At 43.0% G+C, this 23033-nt stretch overlaps 1 protein-coding gene across 4 annotated transcripts in view; it reads right to left on the minus strand.

Moving 5' to 3' along the window:
* Positions 1-813: 813 nt before the first annotated feature.
* kmt2e (lysine (K)-specific methyltransferase 2E) overlaps positions 814-23033 on the minus strand; it is a 30947-nt gene continuing 8727 nt past the window's right edge. The window contains exons 2-24 of one of the 4 annotated variants that reach the window (XM_057324183.1): positions 20538-20722; positions 16447-16558; positions 16013-16272; positions 14707-14846; positions 14107-14285; positions 13871-13909; positions 13569-13769; positions 13344-13474; positions 13018-13245; positions 12569-12821; positions 11105-11203; positions 7401-7478; positions 6832-7011; positions 6114-6440; positions 5704-6027; positions 5456-5609; positions 5146-5372; positions 4971-5027; positions 4429-4896; positions 3765-3991; positions 3341-3423; positions 3102-3181; positions 814-3018 (exon numbers count right to left, since the gene is read on the minus strand). In XM_057324183.1, coding sequence (XP_057180166.1) covers positions 1990-3018; positions 3102-3181; positions 3341-3423; positions 3765-3991; positions 4429-4896; positions 4971-5027; positions 5146-5372; positions 5456-5609; positions 5704-6027; positions 6114-6440; positions 6832-7011; positions 7401-7478; positions 11105-11203; positions 12569-12821; positions 13018-13245; positions 13344-13474; positions 13569-13769; positions 13871-13909; positions 14107-14285; positions 14707-14846; positions 16013-16272; positions 16447-16558; positions 20538-20608 — 4947 coding nt within the window. In that variant the 5' untranslated portion in view covers positions 20609-20722 and the 3' untranslated portion in view covers positions 814-1989. The remainder of the gene's footprint in view (positions 3019-3101; positions 3182-3340; positions 3424-3764; positions 3992-4428; positions 4897-4970; positions 5028-5145; positions 5373-5455; positions 5610-5703; positions 6028-6113; positions 6441-6831; positions 7012-7400; positions 7479-11104; positions 11204-12568; positions 12822-13017; positions 13246-13343; positions 13475-13568; positions 13770-13870; positions 13910-14106; positions 14286-14706; positions 14847-16012; positions 16273-16446; positions 16559-20537; positions 20723-23033) is intronic. The other 3 variants (XM_057324185.1, XM_057324184.1, XM_057324186.1) reach the window with 3 other exon arrangements.

Genomic DNA, 23033 nt, shown 5'->3' on the forward strand with positions numbered 1-23033 from the left:
ACGTCCCACCTTAAAGGACTAGTTTACCCAAAAACATTATTTCTGTCATCATTTTCTCACCCTCAAGTTGTTCCAAACCTGCATAAATTTCTCTGTGTAACAGCAAAGACATTTTAAAGAATGTGTGAAACTAAACAGTTCTGAGGCACCATTGACTACCATAATATTTTTTCCAACTATATTAGTCAATAGTGCCTCAGAAAATTTATGCAGGCTTGGAACTACGAAAGGGTGAAAGAATTTTCATTTTTGGGTGAACTATTTCTTTAAAACACCCGGCAATGCAACCGACAATTCTGAGGCACCATTGACTACCATAGTAGTTATTGCATTCAGTTCAGGGGCACGTTTGTCAACCATTTGAATTTTTCCTACTATGGTAGTCTTCCAAATATCTTTCTTTGTGTTCAACCAAACAAAGGCATGTATACAGGTTTGGACCAACTAGAGGGTGAGTAATTCATGACAGAATTTTCATTTTTGGGTGAACTATCCCTACCAAATGAAAGCCACCAAATTCAGAAAGTCCTGGTCATAAAAAATCATCAATTAGGTAACAATGACATCATATAATCACAACAAAAGTGTTTAATCAATGACTTTGGATACTGACTGGATTTATAGGATTCATTTCATGGTACTTGAACAGAAGCCTTAAGAAGATCTTGGTAACAGCAGGCTGGTGCTCAAGGCTTCAATGCAGCATCTCTTCACCTTCACAGTTAAAGAAAACTCCATTAACAACAAATAAACATCAAACGCATTCACATCAACACCCACTTCCCTCCCCAGTAAAACACACAAGACGCTTCGATTGGTATAAAACTGTCATTACAGTGATTTATTATAATGAACCATGAAAATAGCCAACCAGTGCTGTGTCTGTGAACCTCTGTCCTTCACACACACATACACTCACACACAAACAGTAAAAAAAATAAACAAACCAGAGAGGAAGAAATAAAAATAGTGCTACAGTCACAGAAACATTCAGCTTTTTTGCCAATAGCGCTTGTATTTACAACCATATTCCAAAATGGGGATGGGAGCGATTATACAAGCATAGAAAAGAAAAGAAGCCAATATGTACAACTGTTTCTGGAGAAAGCTGGAGTAACCACCTATACATTAAATTACACTTTCTACAAATAACCATTGATATTCAAAAATAAACCGCTTACCCCCTACAGGAAGGACCTTTCTCTCTTTCTTTAAAGCTGCCTCAGAGAACAGCACGCATCTGTCTGCGTCGTATTTACCTTCCGCCTCTGGCGTGGCTCGACTACACATGCGCAGACGCAGACTGCACAAGCACACACTCTCCGCTCAAAGACAGACATTCATGCACACAGACTTGCTCACTCGCGCAAGTGCAGTCTCCTGGGGCAGTGAAGCGGCCTATCGGAAAGGTCTTCTCTGAATTTCTGCAGCGGTGCACAGGTATTTTCGTTACATGGAGGAATAAAAAAAATAATAATTCTGTATTTTTTCTCTATACAAAACCTTTTTGCTATATAATGAGCCACTAGATAAAACAAATAACTGATGAGTGAATAAACAGTGACAGGAAAAGAAGGGAAACGTGAGGATAAGATTGGAATGTCCCATTGCACTGCACTGCACTGGGAGGATAGACAGGGAACCGACAGGAAGAGATAGGAAAGCAGATTAAAATGAATAAAAACATTAAAAATAAATCGAGACATCTGGAAAAGACAGGAAGGCAGTACGAAGATATCGGAACGAGGGCATTGTGGGTAAGTGATGAGCACCAGGGTTCATTAACCATCATCTTTTACACAGTCTAGTTGAACAGTTTCTTATTTATTTCTTTTAAAATGTCCCCCTTTCCCCACCGTTTTCCGTTAGCCTTTGTGAAAAGGTACATAGAAAATATTTACAGTGGTGCCGTGTTGCCTATGTTACACAGTGCGGCTCCGCCCCATCTCTGGATGAGTTCGTCTGGAGGCGGGGTCTAAGAAGGTGTGGTCAGTGCCATCCTGTGCCCAAGTAGCCAGTACTGTGAAATGGGGCGGATGAAGGGGCAGGTCCTCGATTGCCTCCAGCGATCTGCGAGACATTCGGATTGGCTGCGGTCTGTGTGGGTGGGGTTTGCGGCGGAGGAGGGGGAGGGGGCAATACAGTTTGCTGATAAGTCGAAGGGGTTAACGAGGGGTTGGTTGGTGCTGATTGGTGAAGCAGAGTGGTTTGATAGCCACCGATGCTCTGGAACGGGTGCGGCGCGTTGCTGGAGGGCGCCAGAGGAGGAGGCGGGAGGGTCGCTGGGTGTGGTCCTTGTTTGAGTGTCAGCAGTGTGCCACTAGTAGGCTGGGGTTGCTGAGAACTCTGTGCCTGAGGTGGTGGAGGAGGAGGTGGTGGCGGCGGCGCAGAGCTCAGCAGCAGTTGATGCTGCTGCATTGGTGGAGGTTGCAGATTGACATGCAGCAAGGTGGGGCCGGGCTGCGGGTGGGGAGGGGGAGGAGGTGGTGGCGGGGGAGGCACGGCATTGCTCTGGAAATGCAACGCATGATGGGTCTGCAGTAGAGACTGAGAGCCGGGAGGAAAGGGCGAGACCACGGTGGGCTTGAACGCAGGGAAAGGCGCAGCGGCTGCGGTCACCTGACTAGGGAAGTAGGGCGTAGAGGTAGGAGGTGCCGGGGGAGGAGGGGGCGGTGGAGGTGGGGCATTTTGAGGGTTATACTGAGGGAAAGGGGCCGGGCCAGACGTGGCCTGGGGCTGAGGCTGGTTCTGGAAGGCTCGCTGGCTGCGGTAAGGTGAACCTTGGGGTTGAGCTTTGGGAGAGTGCATGAGCGAAGGTCCAGCGTAGTGACTCTGGGAGGCACCGGAGGGCCCGCAGTGAAGCTTGTTGGGCGTCAGAGTGGCCGGTTTGGAGCTCGAAGTCTTGGTGCTGGACTGCTGGACGGACAGCGCGTGGGGTTGAGAAGGACCGCGAGGTTGGGTTTCACTGTCCTCATCCTTAGATGGGCGAGACACAGTCTGGGGTGCTGGAGAACCGGGCTGTAAATGACAAATTAAAGATGTTATGAACTCACTAGTGCTGATATTGAATTATTCTAGGCCTGAATACTTTAAATACATACTGCATGTGTTGAGGGGCTTTTGCAACTCTTGGGTGAAAGAGATTCCTTCATCTGAGCATCCCCTTCTGCCTCTCCACTGTCTAAAAAACAAAGTAAAAACAGGCAACACCAATTCAAAAAGCTTGCTAGGACAGATTTCTTTTTGTGTGTTTTATATCAATTCTCCAATTTTATGATCTTATACATCAATCAGGTTTGGAAGTCACAATATTAAGCATGCATGATCATTTCAGGCTTACCTGTTTCCTTGCGGTGGTCGCTCAACAACAGTGCCCTATGGTAGCTTCGCTCCCTCGCCTGCTCTACGGATGTGGATGATGTCCTGTTAATAAAAGTTGCCATTATTAAATATACTTATAAGACTTGTATATTGTGACACCCCTACTCAGTACCGTGAAGTCATAGTTTATAAAACTCTCAATTCTTCACATTAAACAGGGCTTGGTCGTTCTTGCTAACAACTAAATTGTCTTCGTAGCCCAATATGTCTCCACAAAAATTTATAATAACCTCATTGCATAACTGACTTGAGTCATATGTTTTTTTCCTTCAATCCTAGCATTTCAATTAGAATATCCACAACAAATATCTTCTAGAAACAGTAGTGATTTTGCATCGATGACAATGCAGCCTATTTAAACTGAATATGCTTTAGAGACATACCACTGGCCCTCTCCATCTCTCTCCTGAGTTGGGGCGTCTGGCTCTTCACTCGGCTGAGGGGTCTTCGGGGTCAGAGTTGCTGCAAAAGCAGGTGGCTCAAGGGCTATTTCCACGGCAACAGGAAATACATCCACTGGAGGCGCTGTGGAAACAGGAGAGCTGCACTCTCCCTTTGAGCCGCTTCGCCGTGCATCACGCTGACGCTTCCTATACTCCAGGAGAGAGACCTAAGTGAATAAACACAAGAGATTGGTCAATAAACAAACCCAAATAAACGCCAGGGATGTTATCGTTAATAACCCTAAAATAACTGACATTTAAACATTCTGTTAATTGAAATAACATAAAACATAGGCCTAAATATTATTTTAACAAATTAAACTAAATGAAATTTAGAAATGTTGCCATGGTAATAAACTGAAATAATAAGAACTAAAATGATTAATTGGAAATAAAAAAAAAAAAGGATGTGCGAGGCGTAATTTTTTATGAATACCCAGGGTAATCTCTTAACCCCTGGAAAATTATAAACCCATGATTCCGGTTACCCTGGGTTTAGAATAACCCGGGGTTAACCATAACCCGGGGTTAACCATTTCAAGTGTGAAAAGACTTAGAGTCATTTAGGACACGTTCATTTGTAACATTACAAAATAAATCAGACCTTTTTCTTCTGTGACGGGTTTTTTGCTGCTCCTCCATCCCCACCGCCGTCTCCGCTCAACGAGAGGGCGAAGGTTACGCCGCTGCTCTCCTCGCTGCAGGAGAAGAAGGGCGCCGTCTCGCTGAAGGGGCTGGCGGAGGTCGAATCTGGCCTGTACGCCCCCAACTCCAAGGTGTGAGAGGGTGTGAGGTCTCTCAAATTAGAGTTCATTGAGGAAAAAGACAGGCCACCTCGGTCTGGACTCTTCATCCAGGGGGGGTAAGAAGACACAGTTGTCTCAGATGTCAAAGCAGCTTCTGAGACTCCCCCCTCGACCTCCATACTGTCATCCACGGTAGCATCCTGGGGCTCAAGGGGCGAGGGCTGAGGACTCTGGGACCCGGCGGGTTTTATAGGCTCCTGCGGTGCTGTATCAGGGACCGACGTCCTCATGCTGGGAGATGACAACAGCGACGGTGGCCGCTCCATCTGAACAAAAGAGAAACGTTAGATGTAGCAGTGATGCATGTAGTTTAATCTAAGTAGCAGAGAAAGGAACTCACATCTTGTGTGCTGGGCCTCCGGCTACCATCTGGAGAACTGTCCATAGATGACTCGCTCTGTGGATTGACAAGGAAATTAGGATCAACACAATAAAATTGCCATTTCCATTATTGTGTCACATAATAGTGACATAGAAGCGACGGATCATTTTGAGTCCAGAATGAGTCATCTTACCTCCTGTTGTGGAGGGTGGCTAGGAATCTGCAAGGGTGTCAATGGTTCAGAACTTGGTTCCTCGGGGCGTGGCCGAGGAGGCGTGGCTAGCAGCAGGGGTGTGCCCGGTGCATCTGTCGACTCTGTTCGCGTCGGGGTGGCGCATGGAGATCCGTATGGAGTGGAGGTCTCCGACATACACGGATCGAGCGAACATAAGCGCCGTTTCTTCAACGGGGTAGGCAACTCTACAAGCACAAAATGAGAAATATTTGTAAAAAATTGGAAGCTTTGGGAAATCTTAAATCATTAGAATGTGTTGCATACCCACCTGGTAGTGAGCAACTTCCGTTGAGGGGTAGAGGGCTGTAGGACTCTCCATTGATGGAAGGACTGAGAGGGCTCTCAGTGGGAATCAGTAGAGACGGGCATCCTCCTCCTGGGCTGGTAGAGCCCTCCTCTTCTAAAGCTTGCTTCAGCCAGCGCTACACAAAACACAAAGAAGCATGTTATCCTTATTGCCCTGACTGTATTTCCTCAAAAGTACCTCACTAATGAATACATTTCCAAGAGTATTACCTTCTTGCAGGAGCCGGTGGTGGTCGGCGTTTCGGGCATTTCTCGCGAGCGCCTCCTGCTGGTGGGCACTCCGGGGGTGCTAGGGCTACGACTGGCCAAAAACGGAGACGAGAAGCGGACATAGTGTTTGGGCGTGCTGTAGACATGCGAGCTGCAGGCCATGCCTGGTAGAGAGTTTAACTGCGTAGCCAAGACCTCTGGGTCACTGCTGATCCTCAGAGGCCTCTCAGGCGGCAGCTCCGGTGTCCGCGAAGGTCCCCGCTCCGGTGTCCGCGAAGCTCCACGCTCCGGTTTGTCGACACCCATCCACTCACTCACTAAGTGCTGTGTGGAAAAAACAATTTGCAATTGTAAATGTGTGTCTATAAACAACAGTAATGTTAATCGAAAATGCTGGTGAAGAATTGAACCTTTTTAGTTTTGGGGTACTTCTGTCCACCACGGCATACTGGGGCGGGCGAGCTGCTGTGGGGCGGGCTGGTGTCAGGAGCATGCGACGGTGGCACGTCAGACTCGGGCGCCAAGGGCATCTCTCCGTCATGAGTCTCTGCCAATAACGGCTCCAAACCGTCGCCGGGGGGACTAGGCGGCAAGTCGGAGCAGGCGCTGACGGTGCGCGCACGCCGTCTCTGCTGTCCGATGTGAGTGCGATTCCGTGAGAAGCTTTTCCTCTGCTTGTTACGATGCACTTTTGCTGGTTTGTGACAGGGCTCCTCCTTCACATCCTCGAGCATGGGCTGAAGAATAGAGGAATACATAAGGACTGATTTTAACAAGAGAAACATACAAACTTTTTTAATAGAATATTATGAAGAGTTTAACAACTGTTCAATTCTGTTTCGGTTGTTAATGATTATGCTAATGAGCAAATAATTTATCCAAATACTGTATTTCTAAAATTTTTATTTTATTCTTAAAATTAGGGGTATAACAATATATTATAGCATTTTATATCACAATATAAAAAAAGAATGTGTAGTATAGACCTATAATGATTTTTTACTATATCTGTTTGTTTGTTCCTTTTGGTTGGGCTGCCAACACATGACCTGAGTCAACATATGTAATAGTTGTATTTTTTATTTTGTGGTTTTAATAAAGTCTTTCTTAGGGTTTAAGCACACGTACATGTATTATAACAGGAGTCTCGGCCTCTGGTGTGGGGGGCGGCTCTTCCTTTATATCGCTGCGTCCGCAGATCTCCCCCTTAGTGCCGATTCTCTCCAACGCCTGCTCTCTCCGCTTCTCTCTCTTCTCCATCCGAGCAAAGGCCTGAAGAATCGCCTCCATTTTCCTCTCTTCACGTGTCTACATGAATGATAGAAAGATAAAGATACGTTGAGTCTATTTTTCAGCTGACAGTTGGGAACCCAGCTAGCCATTTAGCGCATCAGCAGGCCATAGCCGGCAGCAAAAGGGAAGTGAGAAATGGGACACTTTTATTTTAGTCAAGGGGAAAAATAAGACACCTCCTAGGTGTGAGAGATGACATGTAAGTTGTGCAAGACTCTCTCATGTGATACCAAAGTAAATATTTAAGGTCTACAGAGGTAGGCCATGTTTAGCGGCTGGGGCGGCATGCCTGGATGTCAGCCTCAGCATGGGGTCAGTAAATACATGACAGTGGTTAGTCTGGGGGTCTCCTATACATTAACAGGCAGGTTGGGTCATTTAGGGAAATAAAAGGGCAGGTTTACCTCCTTGTGTTTGTTTCTCAGAGCTCTGCAGCAGGAAGCCCCTGCGACGTGACACTGGGACTCCTCTGCCGGGCTGCCCTGAATGGTGCCGAAAGAGACAGCCATCAGGGTTTAGACATGCAAAGGCCTTCAGCTTGCTCACATCGCCATACACACACTCCTACGTGTCAGTCTAATTCGTGTATGGGGTAGTATGGCTAGGGTTTAGAGCTTTAGTGTAATGATACGGTGTGATTGACGTACCCCGACAGGATGCCGGTTCCCAGTAATGAGTTTTCACACACACACACAAAAAAATAGAACCTACAGTGGTTCCCTTACATGTGCAAGTCTCAAACCAGGAACCATTAATATTAGCCGAGCCAGTAGGAAAGAACATCTTAGTCTGGCTAGACCAGAGCCGTTGAGAGAGCTGCGACAACGGAAGTTCAACATTTTCGTGTGTCACGTGATTCATGGAGCCTTCAGATCCAGGAAGTTATGTTTTCTCTTTAAATGCTTTATTTCTTTCATTTTTTTATTCATTAAATGACGTGGGTCTTTAAATGGGTTAAAAGTTCCGCACAATCGTTCTGTTTAGCCGCAGCTCCATGAGTTACTAGTAACTTCAGGGAACTATTGAGAGCCTCCATGAACCGCTATTGCTGTGAAAAAACTGTTCCATTGGAGTCAACGGAGTTGACGCAACTCCATCTCTCAATGGCTCTGGGCTAGACTAATAAAAAATGTTTTTTGTTAGTAAAGTAGGGAACACTGGAAGTGCATCATGCTTAGTCATTGAACAACACTACCTTCCCTTTCTTTTGTCGCGTTTGCCTAGAAACTCGCCATTTCGTTTTCTATGACCGTCCAAAAATATTACTTTCATACAGTAAATATTTTCGTATATCAGTAAATACATTTTAGAAATAAAATATTTTCATTTGAAAATAACATCAATAATCATGAGAAATATGTATTTTTATAAATATCAAGAAATACAATACAAAGTGATAGTGCTATTAATTCATAAAAAAATGATCTGATTAGTTTTAGAATAAAAATTGATAATTATAAATTAAAAAAACTTCTAAAAATTGGGAATATGATTTGTAAACAAAGAGAATGATGTGCTATGCTTATTGGTGAGTAGGTTACATGGTAAAACATTTTTTTTCTTATTGTTCAGCTCTCGTGTCAGTGGAAAAGTTGTCCAGTTCTAAAAGAAATTCACAAATCCCTAACTAAGCTCTGTCAAAATTGTAGTAAAAAGTTGTAGTAAAGAATTCAAATAGAAGATATAATATACAGACATCTTATATAACATATAGGAAATCAGAATTGCCTAGCTGGCCCAAAATGAGGGGAAAGATCGGGACTTTCCGCAAATTCTGCACCAGTTCGATCCCTCGCCACAATCTTTATGCAACTGAACTAACATGACATTGTTTATAGCTGTTAGCTTTTGCTCGGCATATTTGTGTAATGGTGATGCACGTCAGGATTGGTTGTGAGTTTTATTTTCCTTAACATTTCAGAGGCTGCTGCCAACTGTAAAGTTCTGGGAGTGCAATGGGTTCAGGCAGTACTGCTGTTACAGACCTGCCTGATCTTTACAAAAATGTTTCCATCCCCTTATAAGCAGTTACGGAAACCACACAAAAGCATCTCACACAGGATTGGCCGTACCACTGGTTGTACATAAATACGCAAATCCAGTTTTGTCCTGGGTCTCGTGTACTAAAATGTGTACTTTTGAAATTTTATGGATGCCATATCTATAGGGGAATGCTAAAAGGGTGGACATATGATAAGTTCAGACGGACCTGATTAATATGGGACAGCAAGTTTACATGTCTGAGGTCAGTGCTAATATACATCGAAATCCAAACAGGATATTTTTCTCCTTATTCAGAGCAAAGAGCCATCAGCTGTTTCTAAACCTAGTAGTATTATAAGGGATCTTAAATGATGACTGTTCCAGAAATAGGCAGCACAAAAATGCTGTCTTCCAAGTAACTGTAGATTCAAGAAAGTTTTAAGGCGGCATCTCACGTACATGTATACATTACGAACAAAGTATTTCCAAATTGCACTACGATGAGCTCAGTAAAAAACATCCTAGACAGGCCAGTTTAAAGACAAAGTGAGAGAAATGGCAAAGCTGTAACCTTCCAATATGGAGAATGACCTACGTATAGCGGCCCATAGAAACAGATGCTAATGCGGCATCCAGTTATTTATATCTATGGGTATCCATGTTTACCTGGGTTGAAAATGATGTCAAACTGACATTTCCTGGAACTGTATCTAACAACGTCACTAATAAATCATTAAATAAATCATAAGCTTACCATTGGGAATCAGGTAAGGTAAGGAGGCTTGGATTTTATTGTTTTTTAAAATATATATTTTAAATAATCTATAAACGATTATTTAAATATTACTAATAAGTACACAATATATAAAAACTATTGATATGAATAAAAATTTAATTTAAAATAAATGGTTATATTATAACCCAACACAGAATGGAAGTTGACTTCGAGCCAGTGTGTGCATTCAACGAAACTTGTCTATAAGATATAATAAAACAATAAATTAAAATTAAAATAATAAATACAACTGAAAATCGACTAACTTTTACAACCTCTAAGGCAACACACTTTTAGTCAAGTCTCATGTTCTCTTCATCTACCTTTAAAACACATGAACGCAATGGTGTTCGAAATCAATATCTCAAGGCTAATTCACACTGCCCGGAAAATCACTAACAATCTCAAGTTGGCAGGATTCAGAATACTGGGAAAAATAACAGTTACATTAACACTGCCCCAACAAAGATGGCAACAGAAAAGAAGGATTTTTAGTTGAACACTGTTCAAATATATAGTGTATGTAACTAAAAACAAAATCTTCCAGGAAAATTTCTTTTAAAACATTTACTACAAAAACATTGCAATAATCGTGACAGCTCTACCAACGCATTTGTGCCTTTGTTTCTATGGAGCAAGGTTGCTTCAATGTCATCGCAACAATTTATGATGAAATCATATTATGAGAGGTTGATGGAGTTGGAAATATCACAGACTGCTCAAACATTTTGCAACCAGATTAAACATGTTCAATAATTTAAAAAAAAGAAACGGACACGGTTGCAACACTTATTCGACGAAACACAACAAACGTGTTCGCTGGCATTTGTTAGGGCAGTGTGAACTAACCTATAAGAACCTCCACATCTTCTATGGACAGGAAGACAGATCATTAGGTTTTAAAAAGCTACAGAGTACAACTGCTATCTTTAGCTTTTTGCTCCCTGGTTTGAGCAACTTTGTAACTACAACAGAAAAGAAATGCCAGTTGCAGAAGAACCACAAAGTCCCATTTAAAGGCCCACCGGGAGGACCAAAGAAGCTCAATAAGTATAAAACAAAAAGAACAAAGCTACAGGGACGAGTGCCCTCGCGCTATCCTTCAGGAGGTTAAACTACAGAGCGACAGGAGAAGAGAAGCAGTGGCGGCAGCAGCGATATTAGCAGGAGGTTCAGAAGGGGGTGGAGGGGGGACAAAGGAACGGTGGAGCATTCTGGGAACTGCCCAAATCACCACACACACCGGGAGGCAGAACGAGGAGGGGAAAAAAGACAGGGAGGGTGGGGGCAGTAGCGTTTCCATGGCGACCGTGATTGCCATTGCGGTCGTTTTCCCCTGGACGCACTTACCATCTTCCTCCTCCTCTCTGCAATCTGCTCCTCTGACTCCATCTCTACTTCATTGCTAACGGAGGTTTTCTCTTCTAGATCCTCTAATAACTCAGGATCCTGCAAGAGGGGGAAAGTGGCCTTAATCATCGCCTGTCTACAGACCAGGAGTGAGGAGCGTTAGAAAGTGTGGGAAGGGTCGGATTGGGCCTTAGACTTTACATGGGCGAGACCAGATCATACTTAATCTGTGCATTAACGCCACAAATAAATTAACAGAGCGGGTATTCTTTGTTGTGCTCTGAATGATGTCACCTACTTTTCTTGGGATGTCCTGCTATGTATCTTATAAGGAGCAGGACGGCAAGGCCTGATTCATTTGAAAAACAAACAAGATCTAACACTGTCCATCCGTCACCGCTGAAATAAAAGAACGTAGGAGCGAATAAAAAGAACACATTTTTTCAGGCGATCGGATTTTATTGCAGAATAAAATAAATAAACTATACTGAGGGCAGAGGTTTTCATTTCTGCTCTGACAACCGCAAGACTGCGACAGACACTGTGTGTGTGTCACGTCACTCACGTGTGTTAGAATAGTGAGAGAACATTGTGCTTGGTGCGTTCCTTATCGTTAAAGCAAACTTTTAGGAATTCAGCCGGCAAAGTTTATCCTGTCTGACTAGCGCGCGTCCCATAATGTTTACAGTACGTATTATGTCCAAAGGCTGAAAGCGGTCTTTGTGGCTGTTCAAACACATGCGCGTCTACTGACAGGGCTGTACAGTGCAGCATATATGTATTTACCAGTGTAGCACGCATGCGATACAGTTTGGCAGGTGCATTAAACAGAGCCGCTTGTTTGTGTAAAGTGCGTTTGTAGTTGTGCTTGTTTCTGTGTGATGACATTTTACTGTTATTTTACGTAATTTTAGTCTATTTTGCGAGTGATTTTCTCTTGTATATTTATTTAGTATTGCTATTTAATAAAAAAAGTACTTATTATGCGAATACACGATTAATCGATGAAAAAAATCAGTAGAACACTCGATTACTAAAACAATCGATAGCTACAGCCCTAGTTGTTATCAGGACCGGGCAGGAGATGTGGATGATACGCAGATGAGTAAATAGATTATTAGAATGACTGAAAATATCCAATAAGGAATCATGCACAGATTAATATGACACAGATAACGCATGCAAACATAATATCAGTTCGGAGGAGATTCTCGCTCATGCAGGGTTCCCACACCTTTTGAATTTCTATTACTTTGTCCAGTTTCTACAAACTGGATTGTGATAAAAAAACATTTTACAGAGACTGCAATAACAAAGAACCATTTTAGTAAATGAAATCATAGGAAAGCATGTTTTTTTTTTACTCACAACTATTATGTATTATTACATTTCCAGGTTTTCCGTGACCGTGGGAACACTGGAAAGGTATTTAAGCAGAAGTGATTTCTTTCCAGTGTACCGTACCTGATTGTTCGAGATGGAGAGGCGCAGAGGAGAGAGTTTTCTCTGTTTGCCGTCATTTAGCATTTTTCCTTTGGAGTCGTCACAGTCCATCGTGAGGTTCTGGTTCTGTCCGCTCTCGTCCCGAACCGGTTCTTTGTCATTGCGGCCGCGGCGTCGCATGCTAGAGCCCAGGTTTTCCGTAGGCTCAAGGTTTTGCTTGAGCACGGGACATTCCAGATTGCCTTTCATACAAGCACAGTCCACCTTGTATTTACTGCCCAGTGACACATGGAAAGAAGTAAATAGAAGGCATTAATTCTGAAGTCGTTGGGAAATTTTCACACCGATTTTTAATAAGAAAAGCATTATCATATTAGCCAAAATACCAGAGATATTAAAAGAGCAGGAGATGGACTCCTAGATTTACACATGAATGGGAGTAACAAGTGACTTCCTGTGAATACACTCACCAGCTGCCATAGTCATAGTCAAAGCCGATGGTGATCTCGCTGCCCTTGGAGATGGACCTCAGAGAATAAATGTATAAATGCAGCATGCCGTCCTCGATCACGTGCCGCACCTCAGCGTTAGGGGTACAAGAACGTCGGATGAATCGGGCCTCGTTGCCAAAGCTCCGAGCATCCACGCACATTTCCAAACCGTCAAACTTTGAGTAGAACAATACGAACGGGTACGGCCTTAGGAAAAAAGAAAATACATCTCTTATAAACAAGAAACACATGAGAACGCAACATTCTACACTGGCATCAGAGACACGTATCGGCCTTCAAAGTACCTTTTAAAGAAGTAACCATTGGCCTCAAACTGCTGTCGCAGCATGACCTTCCCTCTGTACTCGATTATGAGCGAGTCAGCAGCCAAGTCCCGCACGGCCTTCAGAATGCATTTGTTTTTCTGTATGTGACTCTATGAGGGAAGGACACAGTAAGTGTATCATACAAAACTGCAAAAAACACACCAAAATCAGAAAGTGGGATTCAAACAGAAAACTGTCTGATACCTCTACAGGTGGTTTGAAGGCTGCGGTGTGTGTGTTATAGGCCAGCGTCTTGCCGTCTCGGGCCTCTTTGACTCTAAGCAGTATCCGCACTTCTTCACTGTACTGGTTACTGCTGGCCTCCTCATAGCGCTCCATCCATGACTTCATCTTATTCTCCCAAAGAGAGGGAGGATCTGACGGCTCGCACTCGGGAGCTGAGCCCTGGGGACGCACATATGCATGAGACGGTCAGTTTAGACATGCGTGACAGACGACTTTGAACAGTCTGATGGCATTTAGAGAGTCTAGAGATCTGTACTCACTTTCACTCTAGACGATTTTCTAGAGCCTTCACGGAATGACTGAAAGGCAAAGATCAGACAGAATAATGTTACAGAGCCTATTTCTCTTTTCACATAAGTTTCCTAATTCTATAGCAACTATAAAGCTAACATGAAACATCATCACAATAAGACTACAAACATGTAAATGTAAAGTAGAAAAGGTCAAATAGGATTTAATGTAAATTTGTAATAAATTAAAGTGGCCATTTCAAAACCTTCTTTGCTCTGGTTGGAGCCGGCGACTCCTTTTCTCCGCTCTTCTTTCGTTTTTTCTCGGCCTGTTTGTGGCCGAGACGCGCTGTGGTGAGCGTGATGCTGGTCGGGGTGTGCTGAAAAGCCGTGTACAGCTCTAGTGGAACCTCATCGCCACTTTCTGTAGCACTGGTGTCGCCATCTGCAACATAAACACAGTGGATGAGCGTGTACTCCACATTTGCCTCCTAAACCATCGGACATTCAACCTTAAACCATAAAGATAAGAATCTAACATCCTCCGAGATCAGTTTGACACTAAATATACCTGCAGTTGTAATGTCAAATCATCTCCAGCAGATGGCAGAATAGCTAGAGAGCTCAGATATTTTTGCTTCAGGAATTATTTACAGATCTACAGGAGACCATCTTACAAAACTCCCCTAAAACAGATCAGGTCAGGTATACTGCGAGCAATAAACGCAACCCTTTAACCAGATTCTAAACATGTTTCTCGCGAGTTGTATTGTGGGAAACTGCAGAAGTGGCATTGCTTTGACTGTTGGAAGGGTTGAACGTGTCTATAGGCGTGTTTGTGTATGTGTGTGTATACAAAAACTCACCAGACATGTTTTCTCGCTTCCTGGTTTGCAGAAGGATGGCGTGCTCTCTATTCAGCGTGCGGGGCTGACAGCGTTCACACAGGTACGTCTCGGGAATGTGTTGCCGGTCGATCCCCATGCAGTCAATATGCTGCCAAACACTGACACAAAAACGACAAAGAGTTAAGTGTGAGGAGAAACTACTGAATGAAATAAAATGTACGTCTGGTGTAACATGACCATAAACAAAAGAACTGACAGGTTGTAAACTATTCAAACATTTCGTTAGCTGTCTAAAAGTGTATCAACATTAGGTTCTCATCTACATTGCACATTTCACAATGCTCTTACAGCTTGACAGCACAAATCTTTAAAAGAGAAATCCAATCTTATTCAGATTTAAAGAGTAGAAAACAGGTAACGTCAAAGGAGATGTTACAGATCTCGACCTTTTTACAAAACGCTTGAAACATAACAATATAAAGTGAATTTTGTATTGAAGTCATTCTTTAAGGAAATGAATTGAAGTCATTCTTAAACGGATAGTTCACCCAAAAATGAAAATTCTTTCATCATTTATTCACTCTCATGTCTTTCAAACCATCATGACATTTTTCGGCAAAAACAGAAGATTTTCTAAAGAATGTTTGTGACCAAACAACATTGGAGCCCACTGACTTCCATTGTATGGACACAAAACCACTGAGACATTTCCACAATGGAGTCATACAGGTTTTGAACGACATCAGAGTGAATAAATGATGACAGAATTTGTATTTTTAGGTCAACTACTCCTCTAACCTGAACATTTACCACGGTAACCTACAAAAATAATCAACAACATTAAATACAAATGAGCTTTTAATAACCATAGTATATTCATTTGTAAAAAGTATGTCGAGCCCCATGTCCGGTCTGTCCAGTATTAACATATTACAATTTTTCTAGAGCGTTTATTGACATTCAAGGTTAGAGATTAGCTTTTTATTTTTGAAATGAATCAGAAATGACCTCACAGACACAAAACCCATACTAAAGCCTTAACTACATGAGCCCTGAAAATAAAATGAGGAAATATATCTAATAAATACAATTATTAAATATGTTTATAGGTTTTACTAGACATCACCCACACTTTTTTTATTGGATTATAAAAAAATAACAACAGTATGTGCTTACAAACCTAATGAGCTATCCACCTAGCCGACTCTTTTACCTACGTACCCTCACAAAACTTTAAAGCCTATCTATAAATCTAGTTTTAAAGAGACTTGACCCTTTTGGCTAGTTTAAAATCACTGCCAAGTGACATCATCACATTTGGTACCTGCACTTATCGCAGCAGATCATGTAGCCATCGTCGTGAGTGAAGCCGCAGATGCAGCGTGTGATGTCAGCACCGTAGCTGCTGTCTTCCGAGGTGCTGAGCGTGGTGCCACGCGACGCCTCGTCCTGTCCGCCCGGCACAAACAGGCCCTCGCTCGCCCGGCCCCCAGACACGAACAAACCCTCTCCCGGCCGTATCAGCACCGAGGGAGGAGGGGAAGCTGGCGGGGTGGGTGGGGGTCGCGCCCCATAGTTATGGTCCTTTGGAGAACATCGAAAGAAGAGAAACCATTAGAAAGCTGAGCGAGTTGATCAGATAACACAAAAAGTAAATGTGCAGGTCAACACCGAAAGGGTGTGTGAGTAGGAAGGCTTGTTTGCGGCAATTATCGTGACAAAATTACGACACGCGTGTTTGCCGGGGGCGATACTCACGGCGTAAGGCAGACCGATGTAGCCGTGGGAGTGGTGGGACCCACTGCTGTAAATCTGGTGAGGGTAGCTGGACTTCTCCACTACCACGGAGCTTGCCTCCACAGATTCTGGTCTACTCCACACACATACAAACACACGCACAAAAAAGAGAGGCAGGAATAAGGAACAAGTCTGACAAGCTGTGTTTTTCTTTAAGACAAAAAACTGGTTTGGCAGCAGTGAAACAAAAGAGAAAGGAACAGCGGGGATTAATGAAACCTGCTGGAGAGAATTTCGGTCACCGACGTGAATTAACACTTACGTCTTTGTTTGTATCAGTGGACACATTTGTGACACAGTGCAGGACAGACATTTACACAATCTCTGTAGTGACCTGATATCTGTGTAAGAGTTTGTGCGAGTGTCATGCCCTCATCTGACAGGAGCTGGTTGAAAGTGAATAAACACGATCACACCTCTGTAATCTCAGATTCAGATCTGTTACAAACCTGAAGCTCATCTCCATCACGCTAATATCTCCATACACTTCACTTGGCAATATAAACTACAGATCTATAGTATAACCAGAGACGGGAGTATTTGTGTGTGGCCAAAGGATGCCAGGACAGGCCTTCAAACGCACAGATTTATAATCACAGTTTATGAAATGCTGAATTTCTCTTTTAACAAAATCTACAGAACTGCTTCAAGGTCATGTAGCCACTTTGATGCCGTTATACAAACACAACACAACCAGACACCAACACCTTCAAACAAACAACAGTTTAGAAGCCACACTTTCTAACTGCATAAGCACATGGCGTTTCCTAAAGACTGTAACTGTGGCTGTGTAAAAACACAAACATTTCAAAGCTTCTGTAGTTCCTAAAAAACCAGAAAGAACTCCCAAAACTCACCACGAATCAAGATATCTGCAGTGTAAACGGCACAAGAAAAGCACCACAAACACCAAACAGACCAGCGCGCACAACACGCCTGCAGATATTTCTGTTTTTCTCTCACTTCTGCCTCTTGTTTATGCCTCATGCCACACGGAGAGTAACTACCTGCTTGCTCGATCCTGTCGATCACCTCGTGCTGTCTATCCATACCTTACGTTCATACTTCCTGATTCAGTTGGCGCTTTGCAGTCCAACTGTCAAAGTGAAAGTGTGCTGAGGGGCGGACCCTTGACAGGGAAAGAAAGAGCCAGTGTGTGTGTGTGTGTGTATGTGTGTGTGTGTGTTTGTGCACACACAAGTCAAACAAGAACAAGAGCTCTTGCTCAGAAAACGGCCCTCCCAGGCAGGCGATAAATGATTAGCAGGTTTTATTGATGCCTTTACGTTACGGTGTGGTTTTCGCCGATAAGATTATCAACGCGGGACAGGTGACAGGCCGGGGGATTTTCAGCGCTTCGTAGATAAACTCTCTAGTCTCCTTTACTAAAAATCACCTGCCCGTCTCGGCGGGTTGGGGGGCAGAGGAAAGTAGGTGCAATCACAGAAATATAGAATAACACAGCAAAAGCACGCACATCAGCTTGAAATGAATGCTCAACCAAAATGTGTGCTTGAAACGTCACACGTTTTGTGAAAGTTGATTAAAACTTTCGAAATGTTTGGAGCTTTGGTGTGCCAACCTTGACCTATAAAAAAAGAACAATAAACACAGCTATGCAAAGTAGCACCGTGTAGACACCGGACGTGCCACATCCAGTGTGGACAAAATTTTAAATTATAATGGGTTCTAATTAGGGCTGGGTATTGATTCTGATGTTCCGATTTGATTGTGATTCACAAGCTCTCGATTCGAGTCAATGATTATAGATTTAATACAAATCCTATAGATATTTTTAAAAAATCAGTAAATATCACATTACAATGGTGCATAAAAATATGAAATGAAGAGCCACAAACCTGTATATTAAACTTTAAACACACTTGGGTATATTGAAACAGAACAGGTTATTTTACATTTAAGATACATTATAACAAACAAAATTTCCCAAAATTAGCTGTAAAGAGGGGCTGCAATCATATGAACTGCTGCCTTTTATGTGAAGGTGACGTTTAATTCGACGACAATTAAGCAATGAATGAACGATATGCTCCCTGTTGTAACATCCACCCGTTGTAAAATGAAAAGTGACATCTAGTGGATAGTAGTAGCAATAACATTCACGTTAATGAATGTTCAGTGCTTACGGAAATATGAACGAAAAAAATCGACCGCATTTTTAGAAAATTTTATTCTTTTTTTGCCCAGTTATTGTTAAGTGTAAACTGGCTTTAGAAGACTCAAATTCTCCAAAACGATTTTAGAGTAGTACATGTTATGACGCGAAGTACAAGAATTTAAATGGCCTGGCAGATATTTGGCCCCACATCTGTCAGAAATGTGTCTATTCCTAAATGCTCATCATAGAATCAACAAAACAAACCCAAGAGGCAAAGAAACATGGCTAAGGGGTGCCAAACATCATAAGACAGAAAGCAAAGAATAAAAAGAGAGACGTTGCAATTGAAGCTTTAATTAGATGTAACGGGTATGCATGTGCTAATCGTAGCCCACAGCTCCAGCGACGGCTTAATATGGGATAGACACAATTCACGAACCTGTTGAAAGAGAGCGAGACGACAGATCGGGCACAGCGAGAGACGGCTAACTTTTGAGGGCTCACATTTCCCTTTCATTACGTAGCCAAGCGAACGCACGTGTCATGTGCGTCTCGTGTTAACGTAAAAAACCCTCCCCCAAGCACGCCAGACCTTGTCTGTCAATGACTAGACGCGGTTTAGAGGGATTACAGCAGGCATTTCGGGTCCAATGGCATCTAAACTGACTGTGTGTTGACAACAGTGATGCACAATGGCTGGTAACCATGGCAACCTCTGCAGCAGACCCAGGGTGGGCTGACCCTGACTGAGAAGTAATGTCAAGAACAAGCGAAAAGGCACGCAGACTTGCGACACTCGGACCAGATAAGGCGTTCGGTGAGGCATCGTGCAGAGACGGACATAATATAACATTTTGACATCTTTTTTTGGTGTTTCGAGTGTCGGGTTGAAATCTTTCATGTGGAATAAAATCTGCTCGTGGCTACAGACGTACATATTCCTAAAACACTCAAACCCCAGACGGACGTAAATATACACAGAAACACAGCCTCTTATGCAGGTTAAAGCTCCAGGGTCCAGCTGTCACTCAGCCGGTCGCCATGACGACAGGCCCTGCGCAGTGCAGGGGAGAGCGCCATGGCAACACAAAGTGACGAGGCAATGGAGCCGAGGGCAACGGGACGAGGCTCCGCGTTTAAAGAGGAACGCGCTGTTTCCTTTCAAGCGCATGCTGCAGAGGGGAGGGGTCTGCTGTATGGATCAACTCGGATCATGTGATGTAAAATCTATTGGGGTATTTGTCTTTGCACACTAAAACTAACAGGATGAAGGAAATATTTCAAGACGTTAAATATAAAACGAGTGCAAGACTTATTAACAGCTAAACAACAGATTAAGGGACAGTTCACCCCAAAATAAAGAATGATGTCATCATTTATTCACCCTCATGTCATTCAAAATCTGTATATGACACTTTCATCTGTGGGACACAAAAAATATATTTTGAGAAATGTCTCAGTGGTTTTGTGTCAATATAACATAAGCGAATGTGGCCAAACAAATCTCTTCAATGTATATTTTGTTTTGCAGAAGGAAATTATACATGTTTGGAATGACATGAGGGCGAGTAAATTTGTGGGCGAACTGCACCATTGCAAGTAAAAGAGCAGTGTAAACCTTCTTCAACGTATCTCCTTTTGTGTTTATAATAAACTAAGTGTTACAACTTTGCAAATATATAAGGGTGAGATGACAGATTTTTCATTTTAGTAAAACTATTTTTCTACATGGATGCCTCAACAGCTGAACACATCTTCTCTAATGAGAAAAATGGTGATAAACGTCTAAGACGGCGGAAGCGGTTGTGATGACAGGTGGTGGAAAATATGACTAGGAACGTGTTTCTCTCCGCTGATAAAACTGCCAAAATGAAACGAAAAGGTAGTGATGATGAATCAATGTGAAAGGACAAACAGGAAGCGATCGACTCACTCTGAGCCTGCAGCCATGTCCAGGTACGAGGTGTTGGCCGTGTCCACCCCTACTGGGATGACTATGCTCATGACGTTCTGTGCTGAGAGTCTCTTGTCCTACTGAGTCCAGAGCACAGCAATCCAAAACACTGAGGCATGTCAGCCACAGCACTCATTGCACACATCTAAGTGCATCCACGAGGCCTGTGAGGAGAGAAGAAAACACGATTATTGTTTGATAATCTACCTTCACCCCCATCGAGATACACAGGTGCATAAGTAGCAATATAACGTGAGCAAGGGCACTTTGGGCATATTGCGAAACTGGGGTCATTAAAGCTAGTATTGTAAACAGGAAATTACTCATTTCAAAGAGCGGCAATGATTCACATGAGAAATATGAAGCCATTTTAAGCCATGGGGAATAATATTGTTCTTGCAAAAACCAAGGGCTCCGGTTAACAGGAATACCAAATGAAAACAATTTGTTTCTTTCAACTCTAACACATAAACAACTAGGTTTAAGCTAAGGGTTTGTGTTGCCTGCATGTTTTGGCCTGGCATTGTGTGTTCAAACATACCCTTCACGAGACAGGGAGGGGAAGTGAAGATTGTGTGGCATTGCACAGTGCAAACACAACTCGACCTTTCTAGAAACATCTCACAAGTCACAGTAACTCTACATGGCCACAAGGGGTAGCAGTTGCATGCTCGGTCACGGCCACCATGAACGTGCAGGAGAGAGGAAATACAACATGGAGGCGGCCTTTCAACATTTTCCACTCTCATCCATAAGCGTCTATTTAAAGTGCACACCCTGAGCGGGCACACAGACGTGCTCGCGCATACACAAAAGCGAGTACAGCTGGTGTGAAAAATGAATGCGTGCAAAGGAACGGGAAACAAAACGGATGAAAAGATGAATAATTAAGCGTTGGATATGTCAGGCAGAGCGATATGCAAAGAAGCATGGTTGACAGAGGCGGGACGTGACATTGACAGACAGCAAACGATGGCCAACCAGGGGCTGCGTTTGGAAGCAACGTTTAATCCTGGCCAGAGAGGCTAAATATGTCACACTGACACACTTCATCTGGAACAACAAACAGGTTGGCGACAAAAGGAATTAAAATGCGTGTGTATTTTGGTGATACGTGGGATTAGAGGAGAGGCCAGATGCTGGGTCTAAAAATGATATTGGGATCTGGGGGTGAGATTGTTCGGTCACAAACAAGGAAAGTATGATGGAAATGTTTAAGTTTTTTATTTATGCATTCAGCAGACATATTATTGAAATACATGTACTGTGCATTTAATATAAACAATTTATCAGTGCAAGCACTAGGAAATAAACCAATGACCTTGACAGAAGCACCACTTTCTACCAGTTGAGTTACAGCAACTAGTATTTTTTGTCACCACAAATTTCTGGAATGGCTAAATGTATACCACAAAAAGTTTGTTTTTCTAACCTACCATTTTGCTAAAGAAAAAGTTTACATTTAAATGGAACAGTAACAAAATCAAGTCACCCTATTATAACATTTAAAATCTGCATTCGACTCTACAGCTACAGAATAAGTTATTTTGAGAAATGTCAGTGGTTTTGTAGAATTCAAAGGGGTCCAATGTTGAACATTCGTCAAAATATATTTTGTGTTCTGCAGAAGAACGTCAAACAGGTTTGAAATGACATGAAGGTGAGAAAGATGAAAGAATTTTCGTTTTTGGATGAACTATCCCTTTAAGTCGCCTATCACATCAAAATCAGTTTTTGTTCACATTTGGCACATGCTGAATGTTAATATTTGACTTTATCTACCACCTGGACTGTGATCCAGATCTCGGCAGATTAATGTAACATGAATTTACATGCCAGCGCACAACACACCCCTTGACCAGCTGTGACATGCCCCTTCAGTCACACACCTATGAAGGCTGGCACATAGTCTTAATGTTTTGAAATATGCTTTAATGAGACTGTCAACTGCACATGCGGCCTGTCTGAGTCCAGACTTTGTGTGAGACGTGTCCATGTGCCCTACGTAGAGCATACGGGCAAGAGAGAGGCTAATAAACCAGGCCAGAAACTCGCTGACAGCTGTCAGTTTCAGAGCTAATAGGAATCTGTTTGTTTTTACCATCCTGTAGTAAACACTAGTCTCAAAATGTTGTCTAGGTAGGCAACCTAATACATTTTGGAACAAAGCTAAAGTTATCATGCCCTCTTGATAACAAATGCAGGAAGAGGGCAAAAGAGAGACAGCATTGTTTTATCCAATAAACTAATTTCCCTCCAAAAGCATACTGTCGTCTCTTTCCAGCTTTCTCACACCAAGTCTGTTCTTCTTGGCCACAGTAGGGCAATCCTGCCGTCATTGTTTAGGAATGCATGCAAGCGCTCTCTCTCTTTCTCTTCGAACGCACACTGATAACCACCCTTTCCCTCGCGTATGTCCTCTGAGCGAATGGCCAGACGTGCACTCTTTTTTTCCCTCCGAAAACGCTCGGGCAC

The sequence above is a fragment of the Triplophysa rosa genome, linkage group LG24, assembly GCF_024868665.1.
Source record: "Triplophysa rosa linkage group LG24, Trosa_1v2, whole genome shotgun sequence".
Classification (NCBI taxonomy): Eukaryota; Metazoa; Chordata; class Actinopteri; order Cypriniformes; family Nemacheilidae; genus Triplophysa; species Triplophysa rosa.